We start from the raw sequence: 19,863 nt of genomic DNA on the forward strand, positions 1-19,863 counted from the left end.
AAATATACTAAATTTATAATTTTTTTATATTTTTGGTGTTTAGTAATTTTTTAAAGATTTTTTTTTAAAAAAAATTATATTTTTTAAGTATATTTATGTTAGGTGTGTTTAAAAATTAAAAAAATTATTTAAAATATTAAAATAATTTAATAAAAATACAAAAAATAAGAAAATAATTTTTTTTGAAAAGTATTTTTTAAAAACTCCGCTCTCTACCAACTGGTTAACCATGATAGAGATATGAATTCATTTAAAAATATATTAAAAAATAATTGGGATCTCTGATATTTTTTAATTTACATGTTGTTTTCGCAGAAGGACCGGGAGCCAATGAAAGAAGACGCCATCTTTGACTTTAGCACTCAATTTCTACTTCTCCTCACAAGAGACTGCTAAAGCTTTTTTCACTCAAGAAAACTCAACAACCTCCCTCTTTGCTTTTGCTTCTGTTCTGTAATCGGAAACAATGCCTATAGCAGAGATCTTTCTCTCTGCCTTCGTCAAATTGCTGTTTGAGAAGATGTCCTCTTTTGCCTCCTCCAAATTACTCACCTTTGAAGTATTGCTGCGCAGCTCACCAATTGGACCAGTATGCTGTCTCAAATTCAAGCTCTTCTGATTGACGCGGAGGACAAGCAACTGACTGAAGTAGCCGTGAACATGTGGCTCGACGATCTCCAAGATCTGGCATATGATTTGGACGATTTAGTGGATGAGTTCGCCACCGAAGCTTTGCGACAGAATCTCAAGGCAAAGCCGCCCCAAGCTAGTTCCAGCAAGGTATGGAATCCCATCCCAAATTTCAAGCCAAGAGATGTTATGTTTAATTTCAAAATGAGGTCCAAGATTGAGGAGATCAATACCAGATTACGCACTAGTGTTGATCGATCTTCGCAACTTAATTTGGTTAAGATTGTTGAAACCACCACATCTACTAAGACTTGGCAAAGACCAGAGTCTACATCTTTATTTGATGAACCTCGCGTTTACGGCCGAGAACACGATCAGAGTAAGATAATTGAGTTGCTCGTAATGGGGGATGAATCAAGTCATAACAACGTTGGTGTAATTCCCATTGTGGGTATGGGTGGGATTGGCAAGACCACCCTTGCTCAGCTGGTATACAAGGATGAAACCGTGAAGGAGTATTTCAATCTGAAAGCATGGGTCTGTGTGTCAAATGAGTTTGACATTATGAAAATAACAAAAACTATTTATGATTCAGTGACTTCCCAAACATGTAGTTTTAATAACTTGGATCAAGCTCAAGTTCAACTACAGAAGGCTTTGGCAGGAAGGAAGTTCTTAATTATTTTAGACGATGTCTGGAACGAAGATTACAATGCTTGGAATGTTTTGAAGAAACCTTTCAATGATGGAGCCCAAGGGAGTAAAGTCGTTGTGACAACACGTAACAGAGACATTGCAACAATGATGGCAACTGCTGAAGTTCATGACGTTAAGATCCTATCAGATGAGGATTGTTGGTCATTGTTTGCACAACATGCCTTTGCGAATACAAGTATTGATGCAAATCCAAATTTGGTATCAATTGGTAAGAAAATTGTGGAGAAATGTAAAGGTTTGCCTCTCGCTGCTAGGACACTTGGTGGCCTTTTACGCAACAAAGTACGAGATGAGGAATGGGTAAATGTATTGCGTAGTAAAATATGGGATTTATCACACAAAAAAAGTGACATCCTTCCTGCTTTGAGATTAAGCTACCATGACCTTCCTTCACATTTAAAGCTCTGCTTTGCATACTGCTCAATAATACCCAACGACTGTGAATTTGAGGAAGAGGAGCTAGTCTTGTTGTGGATGGCAGAGGGCTTCCTTCAACAACAAAGAGAGAAGCAAATGGAAGATGTAGGAGCTGAGTACTTCCATGAATTGTTGTCAAGGTCTTTTTTCCAACCATCTAGTACCGGTAAAAGCTGTAAATTTGTGATGCATGACCTCATCAATGATTTGGCTCAAGTAGTTGCAAGAGATACTTGTTTTAGAATGGAGGATAGATTGAACGATCAGGAGCAGTACAAGAATCTAAAGAAAGCTCGACATTCATCTTACATGCAAGAGTACCATGAGGGTATGAAAAAATTTGAGATCTTTGACAAAGCCATGCATTTACGGACTTTCTTACCATTTTGCTCAAAATATAGATGGGGTAATAATTTGGCAAGCAATGTTCCCCTTAATCTATTCCTGAAGCTAAGACGCTTGAGGGTGCTCAATATGAGTGGATATTCCATCACAGAAGTTCCAAATTCAATTGGAGATTTAAAACATCTGCGGTATCTTAACCTTTCCAACACCTCTATTAAAGAATTACCTGAATCATTAGGGTCTCTCTACAATCTACAAACATTGATGTTAAGAGAATGTCGAAATCTAAAAAAGTTGCCAACAAACTTGGAAAACCTAATTGACCTACGTCATCTCGATACTACAGATGCACATTCCTTAGAAGAAATGCCATTGGGAATAGGTAAGTTGGTTAGTCTTCAAACACTGTCCAATTTCGTTGTTAGTAAAAACAATGGGCTTCGGATAAAAGAGTTGGGGAACTTAATTTATCTACGGGGGAAGCTTTGCCTATCTGGATTACAGAATGTGGTGAATCCTCTAGATGCAAGAGAGGCGAATTTAAATGATAAGCAGGGCTTAAATGTGTTATTGATGGAATGGAGTGTGAACTCAGATGATTCACGGGATGGAAGAGTAGAAACAGAAGTGCTTGACATGCTACGACCTCACAAGAATTTAAAAAAGCTCCATATCAAAGGCTACCTTGGTTCAAGATTTCCGACTTGGATAGGAGATCCTCTGTTCTCCAATATGGCTTGCCTACATTTAGATAATTGTGGAAATTGTGCATTCTTGCCACCACTTGGACAACTACCCTCCCTCAAAAAGCTTTACATTAAAGGAATGAGTGTACTAAAGCATGTCGGTTGTGAGTTCTACGGGCAGGGTGACGTTCAACCTTTTCCGTTACTGGAGACTCTAAGCTTTGAGAATATGCCAGAATGGGAGGATTGGTATACTTTTGGAGATCACAAGGAAGTTCAACCATTCACTCGTGTCAAGTATCTCTCCATAATAAAATGTCCCAAACTTCTTAAAATGTTGCCTACTGATCTACCTTGTTTGAATAATCTAGAGATTAGGGACTGCCCCAAACTCTGCGGGATGATGCCCAAGGATCTACATTGTTTGAATAATCTAGAGATTTCAGAGTGCCCACAATTCCTAGTTGAAGGTTCCAGCATTAGTCTCCCATCACTCACCTCGATAGCTATGAATGACGTTCCTCTAACAAGCCTTGAAGCGGTCCTTGAGATGAGGAGTATGGATGGTGAAGTGATATTGGCAAATGCAAAGTCTACGCATCCAAATTCAATGATTTCCTTGAGCATTGGCATGATTAAGAAACTTGAGCTCTTGCCGAAATGGGTTACTCATGGGCTGATGGAACTCGAAGCATTGAAGATTACTAGCTGTGAAGAACTCAAGACACTGTGGAAGAATGAGGCGAGAGTGCAACACAGTCTCCCTGCATTCCGACGTTTGGAAATTGAAGGCTGCCCCCAGCTTGCTTCATTGTTTGAGGGAGATGAGGATGAAGAAAATGAAGGGCAACATCAGCAACAACAAGAAGAGGGACTGTCTTGCATGGTGAGGCTTGAGCATCTAAGAATAGATAATTGTGAAAAGCTGGAGAAACTGCCACGGCTGCTACATACCTTCACTTTTCTTCGAAAGTTTTCTGTCTGGAATTGTCCAAGTCTCGGCTCTTTTCCGGAGACAGGTTTTCCCCGCACGCTGAAAAAACTCACCATACGTAGTTGTGAGGCTCTGCAATCCTTATTCGGGTGGATAACGCAGATTAATGACAATAATCTTGAAGTGTTATGGGTTGAGAATTGTCCATCCCTCACATGCTTGATATCGTGCAGAGGTGGGGGGCTACCACCCACACTCAAAGAGCTTCGGATTTGGCGGTGTAAAAAGTTGGAGGCACTGCCAGAAGAGGACGGGATGGAAATTAACAATCCATCTCTTGAGTCTGTTTGGATCAGTGGCTGTGATAGGCTGAAATACTTGCCAGATGCCCTTCCTAATAATAATAATCTCAGGAATCTCTGTGAATTGAACTTGTATGGGTGTGAGAATTTGGAGTACATTCCGGAAGGATGGTTCCACTCTGCAACAAATCTGAGACAATTGAAAATCAGTGGATGCAAAAAATTGAAGGCCCTACCACACGGATCGCAGAGCATCAACTACCTCACTTCTCTTCAAGAGCTGGATATGAATATTTCACAATGGAACAACAACTTCAAGAAGATTGGTTTGCACAGTTTATCCTCTCTTAAAAGACTGTTGATTTCAGGGGAAGAAGAAGAAGAAGAACATCCGGTGGGTTCCAGCTTTCCGATGGATGGGATGTTGCTGCCCACCTCTCTGACAATTCTTCGCATCTGGGCATTCCGAAATCTGGAGAAGCTATCTTCTAAGTTGTTTCAAAATCTCGGCTCTCTTGAACAACTTGAAATCGGTGGTTGCCCTATGCTCAAATCATTACCGGTGCAAAGGCTGCCTCCCTCACTTAAGGAATTGCGGATCATCAGGGGAAGTCGGAAACTAAAAGGGAAGTGTGAAAAGGGAAAGGCAAATATTGGCCCCAATTAGCTCACATTCCTGAAGTTGACGTCAATGATGAGCGATAAGCTCTGTGGAGATTCCCACCGCAATACAAGCAGTCAAATTGCCAGGTATAAAAACAGAAACTAATTTGATAAATATAAACATTTAAAAATTATTTTCTGATTTTAAAAACAAAATATTTTTTCAAAAATAGAAAATCATATGAAAAACCATAACTGTTTTTCATTTTTGTTTTTATTTTTTATTTTTTTTTACTTTTACAAATTTAAAAAAACTTAATCAAACAATCAAATTGATAGCAAAGATTTCATTGCTAATTTTTAAAGTCTTTTTGATCATCGATTTTCAAATTTTTTTTTGAATGAGGGATCACTAAAGTATGCAGTATATCATATTTTCAAGTTAATCAAATTTTTTTGGATGAGAAAGTTATTTGCAAATTCATATAAAAATTTAAAATAAAATGAATTTGTATTTTGAATTAATAAAAAATATTTTTAAAAATAATGAAAAAAATATGTTAAATTTAAATTCGGAGGACCATTATGGAATGAGTAAATAATTTTTAAAATTTTGTTTGGTTTTGGAGTTTTCAAAAATAGTTTTAAATTTTTAATTTGTATTTTTTTAATATATTGGCTAATTTGTTTTATTTTTTATTTTTTATTTTTTAAATGCATCTAATCTACATATATTTTTAAAAAAATTAAAAAATCTTTAAAAATTAAATAAATACAAAATACATACGAAAATGTATTAAATTTGTATATTTGTTAATTTTTAGTGATTTTTTTAATGATTTTTTTCATAAATTTTATACGTTTTAGGTGTATTTAGATTGAGTGAATCTAAAAACTTTAAAAATATTGATTAAATTACTTAAAAAGTTCACTAAAAACAATAAAATATGGATTGAAACTTAAAAACCAATTTTGAAAACTCCAAAACCAAACAGAGTTTCAAAAATTATTTCAAATTCTAAAAACTAAATATGTTTTGGATTTCCAAATTTCTAAAAACTATTTTTAGAATATACTGCCAAACAAATTTTTAGAAAATTATCTTTCAAAATTGATTATGAAAATCAAACCTTAGTTTTTTGGGTTTTCTCGGCTAGTCATTAATAAATTATTTTTATATTTGTTCAGTTGTTGCCTATCTAGTGACTGGGAAAAGTTAGATTGAAAGTGATTAAAGCTAGTACAAATTCTTGTTAAGGTAGAATTTTTTGGCCGGTCAAATGAGGGTAATGTTCTTGTTAAGGTGGAATTTTTTGGCTGGTCAAATGAGGGTAATGTTTAAAAAAAGGAAAGAGAATGAAATGCTATGAAATTATGTAAGTAGTTTGCAAATGCTTAGAAAAATAAAACAAATTTTTTTTGTTGTCATAAGGGCTAACTTAAAAAGTTACAAACAAATATATGCATATGAGGCGTCCAAATTTCATTTTGGCGAGCTGTTCTAAAAATATGGAAACTGAAAGTAATTTTAGTTGTATTCCTGGAGTTGTTACACTTTTTGCATGAAAAGAATTCAAAGTATTAAGTGTATCAATTTATAAGGGATTATTTGATACAGAAATGTACTTTCAAGTATCTGAATACAAAGAAAGGCTTCTTCCGATAGACTTCCTCGTTTGCTTTTATTTCCCGAGGGAACCACAACAAATGGAAGACTTCTCATTTCTTTCCAACTTGGTGCATTTGTCCCCGGATATCCTCTCCATTCAGTGATTGTTCGCTACCCCCATGTACACTTTGACCACTCTTGGTAAGAATTTTCTTTAGTTGAAACCGTTTTAGTGTTGTCTTTTGTAATATCTTTACTTAACTTGCATCATATGGCCTTTCATTTTGTTTAGGGGAAATATAGATTTGGGAAAGCTTATGTTTAGAATGTTCAGAGTTTCACAATTTTATGGAGGTATGTTGAGTGATTTTTTTATTTATCTATAGTTGCATATACTGTAAATGTAGTGAGCTTAGCTTCCCCACTATTTTTGTTTGTAAAATTTTTGGGTAGTATAGTGTATGAGGTGGCAATTCATATATATAGGTTGTTATAGTGATGCCCCAATTTGCTATTTTTCTTTTGATAACTAACTCATTCTCGCAGATCATCACTACTGATTATTCATCAGCTTAAATGTACATGCATTTACATGATGTGTCCCTAACTATATTATAATTTGAATTTTGGTTACTAAATAACTTGTATGTTATAAAAAGTTGAATGAAGTCATTCATTAAATTCTGTTGTTTTACCCCTTGAAAATTAGTAGGAAAATGCTACCCGTTTTGCTCAAAAGGTGAGTCGACATTATTTGATTAATCTTTGCTACCTTGTTGGCTTTAGTTGATATTTTAATATTAAGTACATTCTTATTTATCAACAACAAAAAAAAAAGTATATTCTTATACATCAAAGTTTTTAATGGGCACATTACATAAAATTTGTCAATTTTTTGTATATTTGTTAACATGTTCTGTATTTCATATGCTTAATCTCCTAAGCAATTCAGAACCTGTGGATGTTTAACACACCATAAATATTGTAATTGAATTTGTATAATGTCATGTCTACTGCATTTGTATGTGGAAGCCTGCTTTTTTTGTGCACAAATAATCAGCCAATTGATGATTCCTGGTCTTTGGATTTCAAGTAATATTATATACATATAAAGATCAAAATTTCGTTACGGTGTGTTGTTTCAAATAGTACAGAAACAAAAACATCTCGGAAAATATTTTATGAAATGAAGATAAAATAAAAAATTTTGAAAATATAAATTGAAATATATCTAAATTTATAAAAGCCTAATAATTGATTAATTAAACAAATTGAGATTCATATAGTCATTCACGTAAAAGAATTAAAAAACTAATGTTACTATGAACTAAAAATTATTAAGTATTGTCAAATAACTCAAATTTATTAAGAAAGGAGTTTCCAATAAGGTCTAAAATTTTACTTAAGCAGTAGTAATAAATGTTTATGAAAATTTCTAAATTTTTATAGATACAATTTATTCTTTCGGTATATCACTTTTGATGTGTTTCAATGAAAACACTTGAATTTTATTATTCCACTAGTGTTTCACTTCGGTCTCTTGGGCAATGGAAACATTTCGGCCATTTCAATGGAAACAAATGAAAATTTTGTTCCTCATATATATTAAAGATAAATCCATGTCAAAAAGTTTTTCATTCATGTGTTGTCTATGTTTTTCATGTTATTTGGTTCCAAACAAATGGCATATGGTACCTATTAAAATTGGGTGTAACTGCACATGCAACAGCCCTCGTGTCTTCTATGTGCACTATGTTAAACTTATTACAATTGGAGGAATAGTTTCCTATTGTCCATCTTTAGTTTGGGAAATTTTTCCCTTTTGTATTCTTTTAGTAGCTGTTGGTGTATTGCCTTGACTCTTAGGGGCAGAGCTATGTATAACAAAGTTGGGTCAAGTGAAGTGACCCCACTGGAAATTTGAAAATCTGAAATTATTATTCAGACTTTTTGAAAATTTTATTTTAAATGAGGTCAATCTTGTACACTAAAAAGTATGAACTATTTTCATAAAGCATAGAAATTAATATATACTCATGTTACCCTTTTTTTCCTTCTAATATTTTTGTTATCCTTTTTCATTTTCTTCTTTCTTTGAATTCTTTTGTAGGTGTTCACATGTTATTTACCTTATACATCACTATTTTCCTAATATCCAAGGAGATGATTACGACGTTATGTGACAGTTTAGGTGAGGATTTATGCTTATATTTAAAAAATGGGTTAAAAAAAGAGAACTTATGGCATTAAAAAGGAATTGTCAACAAACAATCCTTATGTTCAAAGAATATATCTGAATTAAATTTGTTCAAAATTTTAATAAAGGAAAATATTATGCATTTATGATTTATGGAATCAATTGTTTAACTTTATTACCATTTATGGAATTTCAGTATTAGTGATGCAAGTAGTCATTTATTAGATTTTTGTAAAAATTAACTATTGTGGTTTTTGCTTTCATTATCGTATTTGTATTTGGTAACTATAAATTACTTGATCCAGCTTTGTGTATTGAACAAGTTTATTAGTGTAATTTATGCATAATTGAAGGCTGATATTAGTGGTGAATTGTTTAATGGACGTTTCTAGCTCTGCAGTGATTGATTCTTAGAACTTCTTCTTTGTAATATGGAGAAGAATCATATTTTTGTGAACTTGATGATTATCTAACAGCACACTCCATTTTGGATTTGTCTTGATTTGCCACTTGAGCTGCCTTGAGTATATATTATTCTCTCTAAGTTATTTGTGGATATTGAGTTTTTAATCTATCAATTCATTCCTGATGGATATATGCAGACTAGCCATGCTATAGCTACCTTTCTTAATGTTACACATGAAGAAGTTATTGAAACTGAATGATTTTCATTAGATTGAAAACTCAGAGATACAATACCTTATATACACTCCACATGTTTACAAAATATCTAACTAAAATATCTACCTAACTCACTCTGTTACATCAAGTTGAACTAACACTCGACTTGTTTGGTTTGCAGGACAACATATCTGTGGTCTAGTCTTGGATTGAATCCTGGAATATTTCTTAGTCTTGATTGGTTACACTAACTGTACAAACATCTCATTCCTATAGGGACATCATGCTGCTTGCAAAAGCTTCCGAGTCCAAGCATATCACTTTTCGTGCTCCATGTGCTTTGGCTTTTATAGTTTATCTTGCTTTTAGGTCGGCAAAAATGATCTTGTACTTCATTCAAACATTCTATGAAGTGTTAGATTTCAGCTTCTAAACTTAATTTGATGGCCTTTTTTGTGATGGACCAAGAATATTTAATGTAGCTGCAATGATGGAATTTACATTGTCTCCTTGGGATCTCATAATGTATTAGGTGTAGGCCTTGAAGCACACCATTTAACGCTTATAATTCCTTTCCTCCAAAATAAATAAGTTGAATTATTGTTTTTGTTCATGACTATTGATTAATCTATATATTACTGAATTGAGGAAGGATCACAGATTAATTTGAAAAAATAGAGGTGAAAAACGCAGCAGAAAAGTCTTGGAAAAATTGATGTGCCAGTAAAACGTCTTGTATTGCTTTAGTTCTAGCAAGGAGATTTTTCCATATCAACTAAACAGATCTTTAAAATGTAAATACGGTATTACTTCTATCTATGTTAACTGGTTTCTTGTCTATGGTTTTAGTAAACAATGAACTGTTAATTAATGGAACATGAAAAAATAAAATACCTTGGAAATGAAATTTAAGGTCGCAATTTTGTGGGAAGAAGAGTATACATTATGTTGATGTTTGGTGCATTATGTTTGAGTCATAGCACTTGACATGTACACCTTTAATCTTTAGTGAAGGTAGATAAGCCAAATCAAGCAATATATCTGGCAGTCCAAATTCTTAAGCATACTTCTAGCTGCTTAACCTTGGCTAGTGACGAGCAGACTATTTTCAAACTTGGCAAGAGCTAAGCCAATCTTGCTCAAGCTTAGCTCAAAGTTTTTCAGACAAAAGACTGAATTCCTAATCTTGGATAAGCTTTACGATGTCGGAAAGTCAAAAGAATAGGGGCCTTTGGGTAAAATGGGGAAAAGTAGGGATTTTTTTTATCACGGTGCATTAGAATGGATTCTTACTTTGTTCCTTCATCAGCTTTAACAAAAATAAAGGAGTAAAATTAGCATAATGACCTGCCTGATATTTGGAATTGGACAAAAATTCCCACAACCTGTCATGTCATACTTCAACTCTCTTTCACACACATTACTAAAAATATTTTAGTGTACTCTAGTTTGCCTAGTTTGATTTCTTTCAAATTGGGTTGATTCATAGAACTTGACCTTTGTTCGTTCAGCTCAACAATCTAAATTTTGCGAGCACCAAGCAAATTGTACTCAAGGCTACAGCTGCTTGGTTCTTTTAACAGTTGTAACCTTGAGGTATGGTGAATCTTACCTAGACATGAGCTTTTTGTGTGGTTAATTTCTAACAGCTTTCATTTCTCTGTTATATGTTTCCACTTTGATGGAAGAGCATTTTTTTTTTGGCCATATGTCTTGCTCCTTCCAGGCAGTATAAACATTGTTTGGCAACGATGTGTTTGTTCAGAGTGTTTATTGCCTAGCCTACTGTCCAGGAACTTTCCCCCTTGCAACTTTATCTTCATGGGTTTCTTTAATATTTTTTCATATTTATTTGGAAAACTTTTTGTAAATTTTTCATATTGTCTACTAACTTCTATACAAGCCTTTTTCTAATAAATAATAATGCTAAATTATTTAAAGAGCCATGCTAATTAATGACAGCCCAATAGGCAAATCAAGATCCTCTCCTTGAATCTCTCATTCACCCCCTACTTGCACGGCTATTAGGCCCACTTTTGGAGTCAATTTCGATAATTCGAACCGTTCACATTTTAAGATTTATTGAGTATATCATACCTGTAAAAAATTAAGTTGATCAGATATCAGAAAGCATGTGTTCGAAAATTTGTTTATTAAATTTTTTTAAAAAATAGTTTTTAATTTGATGATCCAACACATACTTTATGATATCCGATCAACTTGATTTTTTACAAATATGATATACTCAATAAATTTTAAAATATGAACGGTTTAGATCATCAAAATTGGGCCCAAAAGTGAACCCAATAACCGTGCAAGTAGAAAGTGAAGAAGAGAACTCAAGGAGAAGATCTTAATTCCCAATAGGCTGCCAATACGGGGAAGAAAATGCCAAAAGTATTTTTTACCCATCCCAAAGCATTTTCACGCATGTATTCAGATTTTTCACAAATTTGGATACACTTTTTACACATCTACTCATTATGATTTTAGAAATTATAATTTTTCCCTCGTCAGAATTAATTTATCAACAGAGTTGACGAAAAAAAATAAAAATAACCCTATTTTTTTCATAATTAAATTTCCCTTTCCTTTGTCCTCAAACTTATTCTTATTTTTCTTTCATTCCAACTACTTTCTATCCTTGTCCCCCACTCTACCACACGACCATCTCTCTCCTTCACAGCTATCATTGTAATTTCTTTAAATAGTTGGTGTATGCCTCTTTCCTACTCACCTCCACTCCCTTCCCTACTTTTGCTGCTTACTCTTACTCCCATCCGTACAACATTTTTTTGAAACACTTTGATAGTGCTCTTGTATCAAAATCTAAATAATGAATTAGAGTACCGGAAGTCATCTCCTTATTAATCTAGCCCTACCCACCACTCCTATCCCTACTTGTAACACCCTCAAAATAATAACATTAAACCCATCAAATAGGACATTCATTAACATATGAAATAACCACATTCTTCTATTCATCAGAGTTTGATTACAAAAGTATTACATGTTAACAACAAAAGCAAAATGCCCTACGGGCTTACAGCTTTCCAAGTTAACACTTGGTTACAACAAAAGAGTGCTAACTCATTTACACCTTAAGCCCTTGGCTTGAATTTACATGTAATGCATCAAAAGTAAAACGACAAAAGTATGTCCGCCTCTAGCCTCCCAAGCTATGTCCTTGGAGGTGGCATGCTACCTGTACCTAAAAATGATGTTCCCATATAGAGTGAGCCACAGCCCAGTAGAAATACACTAAACCAAATATGAACAATGACTAAAAGATTAGCAGTTGATAGTTGGTTCACACTGATTCTTTCCTTTATCACACTTTACATTTTCATGACATACAAGTCCATGGTACAACTCATTTTCCAATTTCTTTCTTTTATTTTCAAATTTCAACCATGGCTCAAAACCTGGCCAAACAATTCATATGAGACAATAACTCATATCAAACATTTCCCATATCATATTAGATAAGCATACGAGCTATATCACACAACAACAGATAAGCATACAAGCTATATCATCACTTCCACAGATATGCATATGAGCACTATCACACTTCCAATGACAAGCATATGAGCTCTGTCAACACAATAATAGATAAGCATATGAGCTCTATCTATGGAGTCCATCCCCTATCTCCTCCCAACACATCCGGTTTAGAGGTCCATCCCCTATCTTCCCCTAAACCGCGGTGTACATCCCCTATCTCCTCCAACACAACACAATGCATATAAACAACAATTATACACATCATCACACAACACATAAATTTAATGTATTCTTTCAATCGTCAATCTCAATGACACATTCGAGTGATTAGTTTCTGTTTGCCTAATCATCATGCATTGTCTACAACAATCACGACTATCCTCCACCGATAGCCCAAGCAGTTATTTCTAAACAGAAAATAAATGCACAAATGGATATTTAATCAACATTTCATTTCGGTGAGTGATAAATAATTCAACTACACCCTTTAACCCCATACTTTCCCAATCTCTACATTTCCACTTCATTTCCTCATTTCTCACAATTAATTATCCCAATTAATCAAACGGTGTAATTAGGTCATTTTCCATAATTACCATTTCAACCCTTAAGTCCCTTTTTCATCAATGATTCAACATTTATTTCACTTCTCTACGACAAACATGCATTTAGGTTTATTATAAATAAAACCCCAACTTTTGTAAAAATAACACAAGAGCCCCAAACTTTCACAAAATTACCAAACCAACCCCAACATCTCAAAATACTAAAATTTAAAGATAAAATCCATAGAGAGGAGTAGGATATCCCTACCTCAAATTCGGAGCCTCAAAGGAGAAGATGACAAAACCCAACGTGCTCCAAAACTCGAAATTTTCAGATTAAAATGTAGCCCTCGACGATCAACAACCTTTTTGTAAAGGCCAAAGATGAGCAAATCACTCCTACTAGATCAAAACCTAGAGAGAAGGTAGTATCTAGAGAGAGAGGCTCACCAATGGTGTTTTTGGAAAAGTAGGAGAGAGAAGAGAAAGTGAAAAAGTGATTTGAAAAGTCAAAACACGGAACTTAAACCCAGTCGACCCGCTCGAGCGTAAAACACCCCGCTCGAGTGTCACTCACAGACTCCCGCTCGAGCGCCAACAATCCCGCTTGAGCGGCGAATACACAGTCCCAGAACTTTTACAGAACCAGGTCTCCGCTCGAGCTTCCAACTCCCCGCTCGAGCGGCACTCACACAACCCCGCTCGAGCGGCCAACCCCACGCTTGAGCGTCCAACACTGCACAGGAAATACTGGATGGGTGCAATTCCCGCTCGAGCGCCAAAACCCCCGCTCGAGCGGACAGGCCAAAATCTGGGCAACTAGTTTTGGTTTCTAAACTCAACCAACCTGTAACAAACCTGCCCAACACGTCCTATAACTCAAATACAAAGTAAAAAGGATGTAAACAAGATAATAAACAACCACCAGCATCCACGGACACATGTCCGGATCACTGTACAACAAGGGTAAACCCGGGATCGCTATAACCTCCCCCCCTTAAAGAATTTCGTCCCTGAAATTAAGCACAAGTTTTCAAAAACAAGTTTTCCTCCATTTTAAACAATGTTACATTTTAACATTCAACAATTCGACCCATTACCGGTCATCCCATCCCTTAACAAGAGGCATTTCACAATATGTAAACAACATATGTACTTTCAACATGCATCAACATTATGCATTATCTTTCCAATTTCAACAATATATTCAACATATATAGTGTTACTATCAACTTCCATATGAGGCAAGTTCCAAAACATACTTCCAATAAACCAAAACATTTTCAATATTTCACAACTTAAGACATATATAAAAGCTCTTAAGTTCAACAATAGTTCAAAATTTAAATACATGATTACATAACATCAAACAAGTCCGGATATTTTTCGCGGACTTCCAACTCACGTTCCCAAGTGGCTTCCTCCACTCCGTGATGTTTCCACAAGACTTTCACCAAAGGAATGGTCTTGCCACGCAGGACCTGATCCCGCCTATCCAAGACCCGAACCGGTCTCTCCTCATACGAGGCATCCTCATCTACCTCTAAATCGGTCCAATCCAACACATGTGATGGATCTGGCTCATACTTCCGAAGCATACTCACATGAAACACGTCATGCACTCCGGACAACTGCGGCGGTAAGGCTAACCGATAAGCAACCTCGCCAATCCTCTCAAGAATCTCAAAAGGACCAATAAACCGAGGGGATAACTTCCCACTCTTCCCAAACCTCATCAAGCCTCGCCTAGGTGGTATCTTCAGAAAGACATGATCACCTACCTCAAACGCCAAAGGTCTCCTCCTACGGTCGGCATAACTCTTTTGTCGACTCTGGGCTGTAACAAGCCTCCTACGGATAAGCTCAACTTTCTCTGTCGTCTCCCTAACCAACTCCGGACCCAACAAAGGTGTATCACCCACCTCGGCCCAACACACTGGAGACCTACACGGTCGGCCATATAAAGCCTCAAACGGTGCCATACCAATACTAGACTGAAAACTGTTGTTGTAGGCAAACTCTACCAAGGGTAAGTGCCTCTCCCACGTCCCACTGAAGTCCAGGACACAACCCCGAAGCATATCTTCAAGGATCTGAATAGTACACTCGGACTGCCCGTCAGTCTGAGGATGATAAGCCGTACTAAAGGTCAACTTAGTGCCCAAGGCACTCTGCAAACTCTGCCACAACCTAGCAGTAAAACGAGGATCTCTATCTGAGACGATCGTCACTGGGACCCCATGCAATCTCACTATGTCCCGAATATACAAGTCGGCAAGATGATCTACCGAATCTCTCACGCGCATAGAAATAAAGTGCGCCAACTTAGTCAACCGGTCTACAACCGCCCAAATAGCATCACTACCCCGCTGAGTCCTCGGAAGACCTACAACGAAGTCCATAGTGACATGCTCCCACTTCCACTCGGTAATAGGCAAGGGTTGCAACAAACCTGCTGGCCTCTGATGCTCGGCCTTCACTTGCTGGCAAGTAAGGCATTTCGATATGAAAACAGCCACATCTCTCTTCATACCCCGCCACCAGAACTGGCAACCCAAATCCCGATACATCTTAGTGCCTCCCGGATGCACCGCAAGGCGCGAATGGTGGAACTCTCGGAGTACTTCCTCTCGGCAAGACTCCGGTACAAACAAACGGTCTCGGTATCTCACACTCAGGTCGGGATACGCCGTCAAACCCTTTTCAACCTTCCCACTGGAGATCTTCTCTCGGAGGGACTCTACCTCAAGGTCACCTCTCTGTGCCTCTAACACTCTAGTCACAAGTGTAGGCTGCGCAACAACAGAAAACAAGGTCGCAGCCTCAACAGATTTGCCCAATAACAAATCAAACTCACCAAGTGCTCCCAACATCTCCCATTCCCGGATGGCTATACAAGCTACATCACTAATGGACTTCCTACTAAGGGCATCGGCCACAACATTGGCCTTTCCCGGATGATAATGCAACTCAAAATCATAATCCTCGATGAATTCCATCCATCTCCTCTGTCTCAGATTCAAGTCTCTCTGTGTAAACAGATACTTCAAACTCTTGTGGTCTGAGAACACCTCGAACTTCTCACCATAAAGGTAGTGCCTCCACATTTTCAAGGCAAAGATCACTGCTGCTAACTCTAGGTCATGTGTGGGGTAATTCTTCTCGTGTATTTTCAACTGACGTGAGCCATAAGCTACCACTTTCCCCTCTTGCATCAACACACAACCCAAACCCTCTCGTGAGGCATCACAATAAACCGCATAACCCAACCCTCTCTCCGGAATAATCAACACCGGAGCGGTGGTCAATCTAACTTTCAGCTCTTGGAACGACTTTTCACAAGTCTCACTCCACACAAACTTGACTCCCTTCCGAGTCAGTCGAGTCAACGGTGACGCTAACCTGAAGAAATCTTTCACAAACCGACGGTAATACCTAGCTAATCCCAGAAAACTGCGGATCTCAAACACACTCTTAGGCTGTGCCCAATCTTGCACTGCCTCAATCTTGGATGCATCAACAGACACCCCTTTTCCGGATACCACATGGCCTAAGAATTTCACCTCTCCTAGCCAGAACTGACACTTCCCAAACTTGGCATACAGCCTATGGGCTCTAAGTAACTCAAGCACCACTCTCAAGTGTGCCTCGTGCTCCTCCTCAGAAGGTGAATAGATAAGGATGTCGTCCACGAAGACGACCACAAACCGATCCAAGAATTCCCGGAAGATCCGGTTCATCAAGTCCATAAAGACTGCCGGTGCATTGGTAAGCCCGAATGGCATCACCAAAAACTCGTAGTGGCCATACCGCGTACGGAATGCCGTCTTAGGAATATCCTCTTCCCTGACCCTCAACTGGTGGTAACCCGATCTCAAGTCTACCTTAGAGAAACAACGGGAACCCTTCAACTGGTCAAACAAATCATCTATACGGGGCATAGGGTACTTATTCTTAACCGTAGCCCGATTCAACTTCCTGTAGTCTATACACAATCTCAAGGCACCATCTTTCTTTTTAGCAAAGAGGGCCGGTGCTCCCCACGGTGAAACACTAGGGCGGACAAAACCCTTATCTAGCAATTCCTGGAGCTGAACTTTCAACTCAACCAACTCTGCTGGAGCAAAACGGTAAAGTGCCATAGAAATCGGCGTCGTGCCGGGCACTAAATCAATAGAGAACTCTATCTCTCGGTGAGGTGGCAAATTAACAAGGTCTTCGGGAAAGACATCCGAATACTCACAAACCACCCTCGGCAACACAAGCTGGGTCTCACCACTCTCATCACTCTCAAAGCTGGCAAGTAGACTACTAAGCTCACTTCGCCCTCGCGAATCATACCCCGGTGGCAAAACACAACCAACCCGGTCTCCCAAGAAATGAAACCACTCCCCGCTCAAGGTACATAACGTGACCCTTTGGCGGTAGCAATCGATAACAGCCCGGTATGACGATAGCCAGTCCATACCCAAAATAACATCAAAACCCTTCATGGGCATGACAACAAACGGAAAAAGAAGCCTATAGTCGGCAACCTCTATATCACAACCTCTAACACCCTGTTTCAGGATCAACTCACCACCCAAAGGCGATACCACACAAATAGGAGATGCTAACTGTGCTAACTCCAATTCCAAAACAGATGCAAATGCAGCAGATACAAAAGAATGAGATGCACCCGTGTCTATCAACACATTAGCAACCGAGTTGCAAAACAGAAAAGTACCTCTCACTACCGATGGAGCCGGTACTAAATCCTGCGCGGTAACAGCATACACGCGCCCCGTAGGCCCCTGGTCTACCTGCTCACCTCTCGGAGCAAAAGACTGTTGCACAGACTGGGATGACGAAGCTCCTGGATTGGCCCTCGAGGCCTGCACAGACTGAGCTGGCTGAAAACCCTGCGTCTGCCTAGAACCAGACGCTCCCGAAGTAGCACTCAACTGCGGGCAATACCTCTTCAGGTGCCCAGGCTGACCACACTGATAGCAAGACAAAGGCTGGCCTCTGCCCTGACTCTGGCCCTGAGGTCTAGCTGAAGAAGAAGCAGCTCGCTGACCCCCTCCCTTCTGCGGGCAAACTGAAGACTTGTGACCCAGCTGGCCACACGCAAAACAAGTTAGGCCTCCCTGACTACCTCTCCCTGATCCTGCACTCGGTACCGGAAAGGTCGATCTGGCAACTCCTCCCTGAGATTGCTGAGGGTTAGAACCCCTCTGTCTCCTTCCATCACCCTGGCTATCTTGGCTCCTCTTGGAGCCTCTCTACCCCTCATCCTCCTCCTGCATCATAAGCTCCATATGAGCTGCAGCATCCACTAGGTGTCTATACTCTCGGATGTAAGACCCACCAACTCTCAGCTTGAGGCCCTGCCTCAACTTCCGCTCAAACTCGTAGCAACGGCGTTCTTCGGACGCCACCAACTCAGGTGCGAACTTGGACAAACTAGTAAAAGTGGCCTCAAACTCTGCCACAGACATGTCCTGCTGATTGAGCCGGCTAAACTGATCCCTCAGCTTCTCCCTAGCTGCTGTAGACAAAAACCTCTCCTGAAAAGCATTCACAAACGCCTCCCATGTACCACCAACACGAGCCTTCTCGTACTTCCACCATTGACCCGCATCTCCCTTCAGTTGGAAGGATGCCAAGGTCACTTTCAGTGCTCCGTCCTCGATGCCCAGCATCTCAAACGTCTTACTCATTTGTTCTAGCCACTCGTCAGCCTTCAGTGGCTCCTTCGGATCCCCGATAAACTCATCCGAATTAGACCGGAAAAACTCCCTCTTCAAGAAAGAAGGCCCTGTCTCAGCTGCCTGATTCCCAGCTCTAAGAATACCCAAAACTCCTGCTATCTCTCTGGCCAAGGCACCCATGGCCTGCTGACCCACTGGCTCGGTCACGTTGGCTTGACCAACACCCTCCTGCACTGCCGGAATCTCATCCAGTAAAGGTACTTCTTGTCTCGCAGGTCTACCACGCCTAGCACCTCTTCCTCGTCCTGACATCCTAATAAAGGTAACACAGAACGTTAGCACATTCACAAATGTGCCAAAACTAAACACTCACGTCCCAATGCATGGACAACTGTAATTCACTCCACGTAAGCACATAAACACATAAGCACTTACGAATTTCATTTCCGGATAATGATAGTCCCAAGGCGTTACTAGAGTTCTGGTTAGAAACAGCATTGATCAAGTGCTTTTCCAACAAGACTCCCAGAAACCCAAGGATCCAATCAACATCCTAGAAATTAAATCTCATACCCACATAGTCACATAAGCATGTTATCAATTAAGCACAAGGCATATGACATTACTTCTAAGTCTCTATCAAGCGAGACAAACCCATTGCGATACTAATCACTTCCCACGTACCCAAAGTATTCGAACCCGGTACGCTCTGATACCAAGTTGTAACCCCCTCAAAATAATAACATTAAACCCATCAAATAGGACATTCATTAACATATGAAATAACCACATTCTTCTATTCATCAGAGTTTGATTACAAAAGTATTACATGTTAACAACAAAAGCAAAATGCCCTACGGGCTTACAGCTTTCCAAGTTAACACTTGGTTACAACAAAAGAGTGTTAACTCATTTACACCTTAAGCCCTTGGCTTGAATTTACATGTAATACATCAAAAGTAAAACGACAAAAGTATGTCCGCCTCTAGCCTCCCAAGCTATGTCCTTGGAGGTGGCATGCTACCTGTACCTGAAAATGATGTTCCCATATAGGGTG

General features: G+C 38.4%; 1 protein-coding gene across 2 annotated transcripts; it reads left to right on the forward strand.

Annotated features, from left to right (window-relative positions):
• Positions 1-273: 273 nt before the first annotated feature.
• On the forward strand, positions 274-9,626 carry LOC114280600 (putative disease resistance RPP13-like protein 1). Of its 2 annotated transcripts, XM_082916879.1 has the most exons (5): positions 274-4,781; positions 6,253-6,444; positions 6,536-6,597; positions 8,354-8,434; positions 9,243-9,626. In XM_082916879.1, the coding sequence occupies exon 1, from the start codon at positions 592-594 to the stop codon at positions 4,696-4,698; it is 4,107 nt and encodes a 1,368-aa protein (XP_082773005.1). In that variant the 5' UTR covers positions 274-591; the 3' UTR covers positions 4,699-4,781; positions 6,253-6,444; positions 6,536-6,597; positions 8,354-8,434; positions 9,243-9,626. The 2 variants fall into 2 exon arrangements, with proteins under 2 accessions (XP_082773005.1, XP_082773004.1); XM_082916878.1 differs by lacking the exon at positions 8,354-8,434.
• The last annotated feature ends 10,237 nt before the right edge of the window (positions 9,627-19,863 follow it).

This window comes from Camellia sinensis, chromosome 2, assembly GCF_055761805.1.
Source record: "Camellia sinensis isolate YWXY chromosome 2, ASM5576180v1, whole genome shotgun sequence".
Classification (NCBI taxonomy): Eukaryota; Viridiplantae; Streptophyta; class Magnoliopsida; order Ericales; family Theaceae; genus Camellia; species Camellia sinensis.